The sequence below is a fragment of the Vigna umbellata genome, chromosome 4, assembly GCF_029865625.1.
Source record: "Vigna umbellata cultivar VRB3 chromosome 4, Vumbellata_1.0, whole genome shotgun sequence".
Lineage (NCBI taxonomy): Eukaryota > Viridiplantae > Streptophyta > Magnoliopsida > Fabales > Fabaceae > Vigna > Vigna umbellata.
The window spans coordinates 48,849,533-48,862,742 of NC_142168.1; the positions used below are offsets into that span (position 1 = coordinate 48,849,533).

General features: G+C 35.8%; 2 protein-coding genes across 2 annotated transcripts; one reads left to right on the plus strand and one right to left on the minus strand.

Annotated features, from left to right (window-relative positions):
* Positions 1-9,555: 9,555 nt before the first annotated feature.
* LOC148200455 (aquaporin SIP1-1-like) lies at positions 9,556-11,165 on the plus strand. The gene is made up of 2 exons (XM_088111256.1): positions 9,556-10,014; positions 10,862-11,165. The coding sequence occupies exons 1-2, from the start codon at positions 9,700-9,702 to the stop codon at positions 11,150-11,152; spliced, it is 606 nt and encodes a 201-aa protein (XP_087967382.1). The 5' UTR covers positions 9,556-9,699; the 3' UTR covers positions 11,153-11,165.
* A 71-nt stretch (positions 11,166-11,236) lies between these two features.
* SYP111 (syntaxin of plants 111) lies at positions 11,237-12,617 on the minus strand. Its single transcript, XM_047319325.2, has 2 exons — positions 11,940-12,617; positions 11,237-11,856 (listed from the first exon to the last, which is right to left on the minus strand). Exons 1-2 carry the CDS (start codon positions 12,464-12,466, stop codon positions 11,430-11,432), a joined length of 954 nt encoding a protein of 317 aa, XP_047175281.1. The 5' UTR covers positions 12,467-12,617; the 3' UTR covers positions 11,237-11,429.
* Positions 12,618-13,210: the final 593 nt, after the last annotated feature.

Consider the following 13,210-nt stretch of genomic DNA (forward strand, 5'->3'; position numbering starts at 1 on the left):
AGAACGATTTGGTACACTTGCCAAAGTCTCAACAGTATGAAATTCAGCATTTTGTCTTTCCCATACTCCACCATCTTAGCCTTCTCACTATCATCACTACCTTCATGCTTACATTTGAAACTACTAGCTTATAAGCTATTTCAGTTTCACTAAAGACAATGTCTCCCCTTATGATAAACTTCTTGAAACTTAGCTTAAGACACCATAGACGATATCCCTTCACATCTTCTAGATAACCTTGAATTATGCACTTCATAACTCGTGCATCCAATTTTCCTTACTTCATGTGAGCATAGGCAATAAAGTCAAAGATTCTCATGCAATAATGGTCAAAGCATTATTTTGACTATATTTTCTTAGGAGTCATTATCAACAAAGCTGTCAAGGGACATTTGTTGATTAAGTAGGAAGAAGTAAAAGCATCTTCAACCTAAAACACATTTGGAACTCCAACATTTCGCAACATGCATCTCACTCTTTTTTTATAATAGTCCTATTGAATCTTTCTATTAAGCCATTCTATTATGGAGTTCTTGCTCTTGTCTAATGCCTATGGCATTCTCCTTGCATAAGGTGTGAAATAATTTTGAAAATAATTTAAGATCATTATAAATTCTAAATAGTTTGACTATCTTATTGGTTTAGTTTTCTACTAAACGCTTCCAACTTTTGAAATTCGTAGGGGCTTCATTCTTGGTATTTTGAGGATAGATCCATATTTTCCTCTAGTAATCATCTACTATGACAAGATGAATGTAAATATGGACTCCTAAGATGAACTTCTAAGAATCTAGAGATTTCCCCTGAATCTAGAGACCACTAACATAAAAAAGACTTTTTATGACTTTTGTAGGTAAAGTTGTTAACTTGATCCATGATCCATGCACTAGCACTAGTCCATCCTTAAAACCTTTTTTTTGAGAAGGTCCCCTCAAGTGGGGGCCAAAATAAAAGCCCCAACCCCCTAAAGCCCTCTCTCGAGTGAGTTAAAGTCAAGATTAAGATGTTTAGTCCTCTTACATACTTTAATTAACTCTTAGAAACATTATCATTTATGTACACATATAAAATTATATATTTTATTAGATAATCTAATATGTTTTAATTTTATTATATTTTTATATCATACTTATTATTATGTAATTAAATAAAATATATAATATATAGTTAATACAGTATAATCTATTTATTAATTTTATCAATTTCTTAGAGAAGAAAATTTATAGCATTTAATAAAGTAATATGTAATAGATTGTGATAAAGTCTTAAACACAGTTGAGAAACATGAGGTCTAGTTAAAATGTGAAAAATAAATAATTGGTAGAATTTAAGTATAAATTTAAGCCATTCATTAAAGAAAAGAAAAAAGAAATAAACAACATATAATAAAACAATCCATAAACTTATTATTCATAAATTCATTATTTTAAACTTTCCAATTAAGATATCTTATTTAGTTTTGATGGAGATGAATTTTTCGCACAACAAAATTAAATGACTATCTTATATACTTTAAAAATATGTTTACGAAGGAAAATTAAATATATTTAACCAATCAAAGATTTCAAACGTATGTTGTTGTGTAATTTTCCTATATAAATGTAACATCCCAAAATATAGTAATACCATAATTCCGAATTAATTACAATTAACAGTGAACAGTAATCAGTCTTAATATTAACAGTAAACCAAGGTTCAAAGCCTAACGGCTGATGTACAATTAACTAGCGTATTCAAGTGCAGAGAATTTAAAACAGAACACTTAAGGTTTCAGAGTTACAAATTTCAGCTCAAAAATAACGAGCACTAATAACGAACGGTTTTACAAAAATGATAACCGAACGTTCCAAAATGAACTAATATATATACAGTACTAAACTAACGAGCGCTCTAAGGCTCGGCTTTAACTTCCACTTCCACCAGATTTGCATCCTCCAAATTTTCTTCTTCCAGCATGACTTCAAGGGATGCATCACCATCTGCTCACATCCACAACGGATGATCATTGCATTTTGACAAGACGGAAGCACATGAACAGTAGACAACACAAATGGAAAACGCAAGGGTAAGCTTATACTGTTTAATTAATACAACACACATACAGTTCGTAATTCAATTCACACGCACATCAAGTAACTTATTCATGTAATTTAACATAGAAAGATATATAAGACAGACCGTCCGGACTGTATGAACCATGTAGTTACAGGCGTCCTTGCACCCAAGTGGTGTAGTAGCCGGGATATACCTAATCAGCTTCCACTTGAGGTTAATCCTTCGCCCCTGCTAAGTGAGGGATACGAAGACCTCCTGCCATTCCCACACATGACTACTCCCTTCTACGTGAAGATGAGCATCACGGAATATCAGGATGGACCAAGCCAGCATTAACTAACCACAGTCATACTTTACAAATTCAATCTTTCAATATATATATATATATGAGACGTTCCTCCCTGGAACGCTTGTCCAAAATCCAACATCATAAATTCAGTTCTCATAGTGTTCACACTTTAACTTATCATATTCCATCATCGTTTACATCATTAGGTTCAGGAGTCAAAAATAACGAACGCTCAATCCATTGAAGAAGTAGGACGAACGTCCAAATAAAGTTACTGGATACTCAGGGAAATATACAACAAACAGAATTTTCTATTTGGCCAGTTAGATGAACTGACTCGACTTGAAGTGTACTGGTGCTTAGAAAATATTTGTGATAAAAATATGGACCAGATTTAATACACAATGGATTGTCAAAAATACTTAGAATCATATTTGAAGATGGTTGCATAATGAAAACTAAGGCCAGAGATTTAACGGACGTACGGAGAATGAATGTCTAATACTTTAGAACGAACGCTATTTTATCAAATAATTATTCAATTAGTACGAACGCGAGGTATGAGACCAAGCGAGATTTAGAATGGACGCTCGTGACAAGACCGAACGCATTATTAAGAACGGACGTTCGACATAAGGCCGAACGCTATGAATGACGAATCGCTCGACATAAGGCCAAACAATATAAAGGACGAACGCTCGACATAAGGCCAAACAATATAAAGGACGAACGCTCGACATAAGGACGAACGCTATCAAAGACGAACGTTCAACAGAAGGCCGAACGCTATTTAGGACGAACACTTCGGTATAAGACCGAGCGTTACTTATTCATAAAGTTTTAAATATTTAAATACTGCTGAGCTAGACGAACGCTCAGACATTCAATTTGGGACGCTCGTTCATGAGCAGAATTCCTTCCAAATGAAAGAATCCCAATCTAAGTTACTTTACTGAAAACCAAACGGTCTAAGACCGTACAGTGACGAGCGTCATTTATCAGAAGGGATGATTTGAAATTTCAGCTTTTTCAATCTTAACAGAATTTTCCAGATTTCCAATTTTATAAACTTCATAACTTTCATTCCAGATTTAATTCACTGTAAACATCATCATCATACAGATTTCAACATTTTAATCATTCCAACTATACAATAACCATACTCCATTCACACATAATCAGATCAATCATGCAATTAAATCAAAATCAACATCATATAATACATACGAGTAGTGTTTGTTCATAACAGATCAACCAAAAACCAGAAATCATATCAGATATCAGAAAACTTTCATAACAGCTAAAACTTCAGATTTTTCATACATGCAAATCAGAACATATAACATACAGTATCCATTAAACATATAAGCTTCCCTTACCTGATCTAGCAGTGCACTTCCAAAGGCTTAGAGTTTTCTCTCGGGCTCTCACGGCTTTCTATCAGAATTCACTCAACCACTTCAACTTAATCTAACACACCAAAACCGTAAACAGATCAGACTTCTAACTCATGCATGCAACCAGAATTTTGGTTTGCAGGAACTAAATGGACGAAGGTGCAAAGACGAGAACTTACCAGTTCAGTTCTCAATTCTGTTCGAATCAGAATGATGTTCACAGTGCAGAGAAGGTTTCTATGGTTTCTGAAATAAGATCAGAGGTTTGATAGTGAGTTATCTTAGAGAAAAGATGAAAACGGTTTAGAGAGAGGGTAGAGAATTTGGAAGCAGGAATTCTGAGAAGAAGATGAAGCATGCAGGAGGAAGAGGGAGAGTTTTTCAGAATTATTTTTCTCTTCTCAATGCAGAATAAACTCCCCAACCTCCACACGCCACTTGTCTCCCACTAACCATTCTCAGAATGCTCCAACCGTGACACATGGCAGGCGCATGCAGTGGAAGTGTGAGTGCATTTTGACGTGGCACGGTGCATTAATGGTGTGATCAGAGAATGGATTAGTGTGTATTAATTTATCAGGTTCTCACAATAAACAAGTAACAAAGTTTATTAAAACCTTTTACAAAGTCTATGTTAATCTGACTAAAATTTTTGTATATAATTTTTTGACAAATTAAAAACAGTTAGATTTACGACAAATTAGGAGTTAATTGCACTTTTCTTGTATTCAAAATGAATATTTCTTTTTTTCAAAAAAGCCCATTGGCTAGCCTTAGCCTACATAACTTTTGTGGACATTTTGGCTTCATGGACTTTTTCAATGACGGACATTTTGGTCATGCAAGCGACAACCTATGTGGATCATGGCCAAACCATGTAAGGGGGAAAATTGATAAGTCTAGTTGTAAATCATACGTAGTTGCGGAAGACATAAGTTTAAATATGTTGTCACAACATACATAAATTTTTTATGTTTTTTTTTCTCAAATCTACATGAAATTTCTTCTTTTTCTTCTTTTCCTTCTCTGTTTTCTTCTTCTTCTCTTTCTTTCCCTCTTCAGCCTCCTTCTTCTTCTTTTTCTCCTTCTCCTCGCTCTCATTCTTTTTCTTCATCTAATAGGCCAACAAGTGAAAATCATGCTTCATCACACAAGCACATATGCCAACAATAGAAAGATAGAAAATCTGAAAAATGAAGTAATAACAATAGAAAGGTAGAAAATCTGAAAAATGAAGCAGTGTTCATGCTTCATCACACATAGACCAAGATAAATAAAGAAGGTTAATAAAACAAACTTCAATGTCGAAAATTATATGAGAAAGTAAGTTTCTTAGTGCATCACACACCAAAAAGGAAGAAAATGCAAGCTTCAAACATCAATGAAAGTCTTATAGTTGTCTAAAATCAAGTTGTCGTCGAGAATATTGTTTGCGTTTCCGTTTGCACATAATGAATGAGAAAATGAAAATAAAAGAGACGCTAGTGTTTTTTTAAGCCATTTACGTTTGATCCTCCCATTATAAATTTAGACAAATTATTTATAAAAATGTCACATATATTTCACGTCTAATATCTATTGATTCCACGTAAATTAGCTAAACTTATTTTGTGTTAGTAAACATTAAATAAAGTTTTATAATTGTGAGAACCTGATAAATTAATACACACTAATCCATAATCTGATCACTATTTTACTGCACCGTGCCAATTCAAATTTCACTTACACTTCACTGCATGCATCTGCCAAGTGTAATGTTTGAATGTTTGGAATTTAGATAGTGGAAAACATTTGGCAGTGGACGAATGGATGTTCATTCTGCGTAAGAGGGAAATCAATTTCACTCTCTTAAATTTTGCATACACTGAATGACATCTGTTATGTTGGAAGCTTCTAAAAGCTGTAGTGGAAGCCAGGTGGCATTGCATGAGTGCTTCACCGTTTGAAGAGGAAGAGAAAAACAATTTCTCTGAAAACATCTCTCTCCTTCCCATGCAATCTTCTTCTTTCTCTCGAATTCTGATTTCTCATCTTCTCTGTATTTCCCTGCACTCTTTCATCTTCTCTCTAAGATAACTCACTATCAATTCCTCCAATCCTATTTCAGACACCGTAGAAACCTCCTCAGCACTGTGAGCATCATTTTGATCCGAACAGAACTGAGAACTGATCTGGTAAGTTCTCGTCCCTGCACTTGGTCTGTTTTAGTTCATGCGAACCAAATCCTGGTTGCATGCATGGGTTATAGGTTTGAATCTGATGTCCTTTTTGGTATCAGATTTAGTGGAATTGGTTGAGTGAATTCCTGGATAGAAAGCCGTGAGTGCAAGAGTGAAATTCTAAGCAATTGGAAGTACACTGCAGTAACAGGTAAGGGAAGCTTTAGGGATTTAATTTAATACTGTTTGATTGTATGAAAGCAATGTAATGTACTGGAATGTCTGAACTGCATGACAGAAATTATGTTTGAGTGTGCATAAATGAGTATGGTAGTACAGGATGTTGGAATTGTATGAAATATATTAATTTTTGGAGTCTGCATGCGAGATTCTATTGTACTGGTTGTATATGATTGATAAAATTTGAAACTGTATGTGGATGATGCTATTGTTTGAACTGTATGCAGAAAATGATATGTATGAGTAGAACTTTGATTGAATTCTGTATAAATTGGAAAGATGATTTTACTGTATATTGATGATGATATGTTGAACTGGAAAATTCTGTATTTAGGAGATGATAATACGAATTCTGTAATGTATGAAATTATGTTGAAGATAAATTCTAAGTCTATGAATTGTATGAAAACTGTGAGGTTATCGTGAATGAAAAATCTGGAAATCTGATCTTCTCTGATTGATCATGAACGCTCGTCATCGAACGGTCTTATACCGTTCGGTTTCCCTGGAAAATTTCTTAGAATGAGGATCCTTTCATTTGGAAAGGACTCTGGTTGTGAACGAGCGTTATTTGTGTGAAGGATTAAGTTTGAGCGTTCGGTTCAGCTTAACGTGCCCAACAATTCAAAATAAATTGAAAAGTACTTAGAGCGTTCGGTTTTGTTTATTAGCATTCGTCATAAGCAGCGCTTAGTATTATACTGAGCGTTCGTCCAAATGAACTCTCGATCTTAGATTGAGCGTTCGTCCTAGTTAGCGTTCGGTCTGTTACCGAACGATCGTTATGATGCACGTTTGTTCAAGTGTACGTTCGTTCAATTACGCGTTCGTTCTATTTGGCGCTCGGTCATTGGTCTGGTGTTCGTCCGAGCAGCGTTCGGTTTTGTAATTGAACGCTCGTCTTTCATGGCTTCGTGAGCGAACGTATCTGGCGTTCGTTCAAATTATTAATTTACGTTCGGTCTTTGACTGGCAGTGTTGCTTTCTGAATTCAATCATATTTGGTTGTTTATCTAAATATTTCTTACTGGCTTTATTCTTTGGATTCTGCCTGGAGTCTTTATACTTAAAATTTTTCTAAGTATTATCCATAATTTCTAAGATCAAGCTATTCAAAGTATTAAGTGTCATCAAGTATCAAGTGGATAAATGGCTCGTTTCTCTTGTTCAGAAACGTGGATGTATGAGTACTGCAACATGTTCTTTCTTATCTAATGAATGATGGATGTTCCTTAAAAGTAAGAGAGTGAATACAGAATGAAAATTTGATTAAGAGAAATTGTGAAAATGTGCGAATGATGATTTGAATGGATTTATGGGATTGGATTGTGAAAGAGCGTTCCAAGGAGGAACTTCTCTATGATGTGAATATGAGAAGTAGTGTAGTATGACCATGGATAAGCTACTGATGGCTGTTCATCCTGATATTCCGTGATTGCTTATCCTCATGTAGAGGAGAGTAGTTCATGCGTGGGAATGGCAGGAGGCACTAGTCCTACATAGTACTTTGGGCTGATAAGGGTTAACCTCGGGTGGCAGCTGTTGAGGGTATCCCAGTTACTACATCACCCGGGTGCAAGAACGCCTGTAGATACATGGATCATACAGTCCGGACAGTCTTTAATTATGAGAATTTGGATGAGTTACTGTATGCGTGGATATGTGTTTAATATTGTATGAATTGTATGACTGATTTTATATGTTAAATTATGTTGATTGTATTGAATTAAATTACCTAAGCTTACCCTTGCAAATTTCCTTGTGTTGTCTACTGTTCTGTATGTCCGTCTTGTCAATGCAATGATCATCCGTTATGGATGTGAGCAGATGGTGAGGCACCCCTTGAAACCATGCTGGAAGAAGAAAATTTGGAGGATGCCAACCTTGTGGAAGTTGAAGTTAAAGCTGAGCAGTAGAGGCGCGTTTCTGTAGTAGCTTTAGTTAGTTTTTCTGTACTGTATTTTGACATTTCTGTATATAGTTATGCAGAATAGTAAATCAGAACTGGTTTCTGTATTTATTTTGAATTCTGAATACTGTAAAGTGCTGCATATTCAGTTTTATATATGTGTGAGCAGTTGATGTAAATTGCTGTACGTGCTGTTTTCTTTTTGAGCAGCTACTGTAAATATTAAGACTGTACTGTATTTTCTGTAAATGTGATTAGTTCTGATTAATGGTGATTACTATTTATTGGGATGTTACAATAATACAACTTCATCTTATGTGTAAGAATGCAACATAGAAAAATGAACATGAAGAAAAAATAAATAAGAATTTAATGAGAGTAGGAAAGAGATGTAACTGGAAATTTATAAAATAGAAATTTTGATCTAGATAGTTATAACTTTGTCCAATAATAACAATTTTTCTTTATGTTGAATTTTTATTTAATAATTTTGTAAAAAATATTTTTATTAATTATAACGCTAAATTATAATTTATCACTGTAATCATTCATCTTACGTTCTATTAAAAGTGAATAATAGTAATAAAATGATCAAATAGTTTATATTTTAATATATTTCAAAGAATATATATTATATTGATTTTAGTTTATATAAGAGATATATAAAATAATTCCAAATTATTATAATTATGAGATAAGCATACATACATACATATATATATATATATATATATATATATATATATATATATATATATATATATATATATATTCATATTCTGAATCATTGACAACTCAAGTTGAATTACAACGGCTCTTGTTTTCTGGGCTTTGTTACCAAAGTAGGCAAAAATGTGGTATTTATTACCAAAGTAGGCAAAAATTGACTAAAAGTGAAGTCGTGGGGGATCCAAACAACTTCAAATGAAGAAGTCGTGACCCCCCTGCACGACTTCACACTGTTCATAGCAACAGTGTTGAAGTCGTGCACCCCAAAAACGACTTCTGGGTCCTGTAATCGATTACCATTTTTTGGTAATCGATTACACAATGTTGAAATCCTGACCCATGCAAGACTGAAAATGGACGAGCGTTCACTGAAAATGGACGAGCGTCCACTTCTTCTGCCGAGCGTCCACTGAGCGCATCTCGACGACGCTCGTCCAGACAGGTAGAGAGAACGCTCGTCCAGAAAGCTAAGAGGACGTTCGTCCATCTAGCTAAGTGGACGCTCGGCAGGAGAAGTGGACGCTCGTCCATTTTCAGTCTTGCAGGGGTCAGGATTTCAACATTGTGTAATCGATTACCAAAGAATGGTAATCGATTACAGGACCCAGAAGTCGTTTTTGGGGTGCACGACTTCAACACTGTTGCTATGAACAGTGTGAAGTCGTGCAGGAGGGGCACGACTTCTTCATTTGAAGTCGTTTGGGCCCCTCACGACTTCCCCATTTTCGTAAATTTGGTTGAATTTGCCCATTTTGGTAATATTATAGGCAAATATGCCTAGTTTGGTGCAAAAACCTCAAAAGCAAGTAAAAGGAAGAGCCCAAAACAGCGACGAAAAGAAACTTTGTTGCAACACTGTTGTGCGATCCAAAAAGTGAAAAGATATCAGGGATCCAGAGGAGAAGAAAATAGCCAGAAAAGATGGTTAGTGCAATAAAAGCAGCCACTGGAGATTTGGTGTTGACTTTCTTGTGGGTCTTCTTTTCCTCCATGTTGGGGTTGGCCACCGATGTCATAACAAAAGCGCTTGAAATTCATCATGCGTCCTACAATGGTTTTCATTACGCTGACGCTGTTGTCATCACTTCGCTCATCTTTATCCTCGTTACCATCTTCACCTTCATTGCCAATGCCTTGGGCGGTGCCAGCTTCAACCCCACCGGTAATGCTTCTCTCTACGCCGCTGGTGTTGGCGATGACACCCTTTTCTCAATGGCTCTCCGGTTCCCTGCTCAGGTTCGTTAGTCACGTTCAAGATTTTAAATTAGAGTAAATCACGATAGGCATTGCCTGGAATTTTCTTAAATTATACTCTTTCTGTATGGGGTGTTTAAAACTTAAAATTGTGCTGTGTACTGTAAAAATGCTGACAATATAATAGTGTTTTTAAAGCAAAGGAATTGTTTATATTAGGTTTTGAAAAAGCTTAGAGTGCATGTGTAATTGGAGAAAAAAATGTCAATGTAATTTGCTTTTTAAATTATGGTCATTTTTGTCTGCTTTTATCATTGGAGGTTCTAAGAAGGAGCAAAACTTATATACAGTACACATAGGTACTAGTTTTAATTTGGCAAATGTTGCCATAATGGTGCATGCGTTGTGGTTTTGGAGAGCTGCAACGTTAAGGTTTGCTAGTTATGTTGAAGGTTTGAAATTGTAGTAGTTGTCACATTTCTGGAGTTAATGTGACGTTTCTAATCAATATAAAATATTGGTGAGATACTGCAGATCAGACCAGATTTTAAATTGCAGTTACAGTCCATATTGAGGTTCTATTATTGTCATCTTCTTTAGTATTGTAGGAAATTTTGGACAAATCTGGTGGATGCAGTTACAATAGGGACTGGCCTCAAAAACTTTAATGGCCCTGTTGCAGACTTTTCTTAAAAACTTGTTGCTGACAAACTATGACTGATGCGATAAAAATTGCAGTTACAAGGTCACAATTGTGGTTGTAGACCCAAATCTTAGAACCTGTGCTATGATATGCTTCTTGTTGTGCTAAAATAAATTTATGAAAGCATTTTTAAATTGAGTTAATTTAGTAAGTGTTTATGGTGGTGGTGGTGGTGGTGTTTCACAGGTACTGGGTTCAGTGGGTGGTGTTCTGGCTGTTATGGAGTATATGCCAGAGAAATATAGGCACTTCATTGCAGGGCCTTCTTTGAAGGTTAGCTTGCATACTGGAGCTCTAGCAGAAGGGGTGCTGACATTTGTGATCACATTTCTTGTTCTCCTCATCATGATCAGGGGTCCTCGCAGTGGCACCGCAAAGACTTTGTTGCTGGCAATCTCAACTGTGGTTTTGATCACTGTTGGTGCTAGTTACACTGGACCAGCTATGAACCCTGCCTTTGTAAGTGATTACCACTAAGTACCTCAATGGATTACAAATATGTATTTAATAATGCTTCATCTCTATGTTTTCCTCTATACCTAAACTGAACATGCTAATATGCTATTATTAAAGATGCAGTTTACTATTAAATTGTATAAATAGTAACCTTAACTTCTGCCAAAAATACAAGATGAATCATACATAGAGTACTAAGGAAAACAAAATTTACAAAAGAGCATAAATATGGGACTGATGAATCAAGAAGAATCATTCAAACCCGAATCCCTCCATAAAATGCCATAACCAAAAACACTCAAGAACCGCTTAAACTGGTGGCAACAGGAATAACAATAACCAGAATAAGAATGAGCAGCAATATGATCCCAATACACATCCACTTCCTGCTATTCTTCTGGTAATGCTTTGCAGTGTGGAGATTCTTGGTCCCATCCTTAACATAGTGCGAAGCGTGCAACACATGATGCTCAATGTCATCCATTTTCTCACCCTGTGCCTCAACCATCACAGCCATGTCCAGAAACACCTGATGCAGCTCCAGCAAACTCTTCTCCACTTCCTTAGCAGCATCATGTCTATCCTGAATCTCCACCACAGTTTCCAGAACCTTCCCTCTCCCATGCTCCTGAATCGCCTTCCCTAAAATCTCTTCCTCATTACCATTTGCAATGATCTTCTCAATCACCTCCTCATCTGGGTACTCCCCAGTCACTGTGAAGTACCTAATAGATAAAGCATTCAAGAACATGAGGGTAAAAAACAAACATGAATGAATATAGATATAGAAAGTGTGTAGATTATTTACCTTCTCCCCACAGTATCCTTGTATTCACTCATCATCCTCTGCCTCAACCCCTGGAACTCCATCATCAGCTCCTTCAGCTTCTTCCTCAGTCCATTGGTGACAGCGATCCGGGTTCGGTAGATGGCCGGCGTGCCGTCCTTGAGACCGGAGAGCCTCCGGTTGGCGGCGTTGGCCCGGTCCATCTCCTCGAGCTGGGTCCGAATCGCCCTGGCCTTCTTTAGGACTGCAACAATGTTGGCGTTGATCCTGCTCCTTAGTGCTTTGAGCTCCTCAGCCTTATGCAGAGACTTGCTCTCCTCGTTGGCCTGCTGCAAGCTGCCGAGGATGTCTCTGAGGGACCCCATTTCAGTCTTCACCTTCTCAGCTTCTTCCAAGAAGATTCCCATGTCAGTGTCCAAGAGGGTTATGGAAGAGGTGAGTTCCACATCGGAAGGAACAGCCATACCCGCTTCCAAATCAACGTCTTTCATCGCAGCTTTCTTTAGATCCACGTAGCTGGTGAAGGACTTGGTCATTAGATCGTTCATTTTGGGATCAGAAATTGATTTTGATATGTGCAAGCAAAACGAGAGTAAAAGAGAATGAGTGAAGACGATAATAGAAAGGATGTTGATGAACCGTAGGAGGAAAGTTCGTGGAGTTTTATGAGTTGTGAAAGGGTAACGGATAGTTTTTTTTTTCTTTTCGGAAAGTAGCCGTTGGAAGTTTTCACTACCACAAGCCTCAACGGCTATTTTTCGAATTTTCGATTATTCAGCGAGTTAATAATATTAAATTACTTTTTGAATTGAATTGTATTTTGTTTAGGTTAGACAAGCACGGGTTAAATGAGCTTTAACAGTCAACTACATAAAGATTGAATCTCCTAAGAGAAAAAGTTGAGCTGAAAAGAATGATATAATAGGAGGACTAGTAATATAGTAGATTGATAAAAAATAAAAATAAAAAGAGGATAGATTCTAATTCTATTTCGGGGGAGTTTTTTGGTAAGTGAATAATTTAATCTTTGAAAAAAAAAATTCTAATTTATTTTCTAAATTAAATATGTAAAAAATTAAATAATTTATTCTTTGAAAAAATAAAATATCTAATTTAGTTTCTAAATAAAATATATAACAAAATTGGTCATTAAAAATATACTTTTATGATAAAATAATTTTAAAAAATTAGAAAACAAATATAATTGAAGAACTTTTTTATCTACTAACTAAAATAAATATTTCGCTTCTTAGTGACAAAAGTGAGAACGTGTAGTATTTTTAAAAAACGAA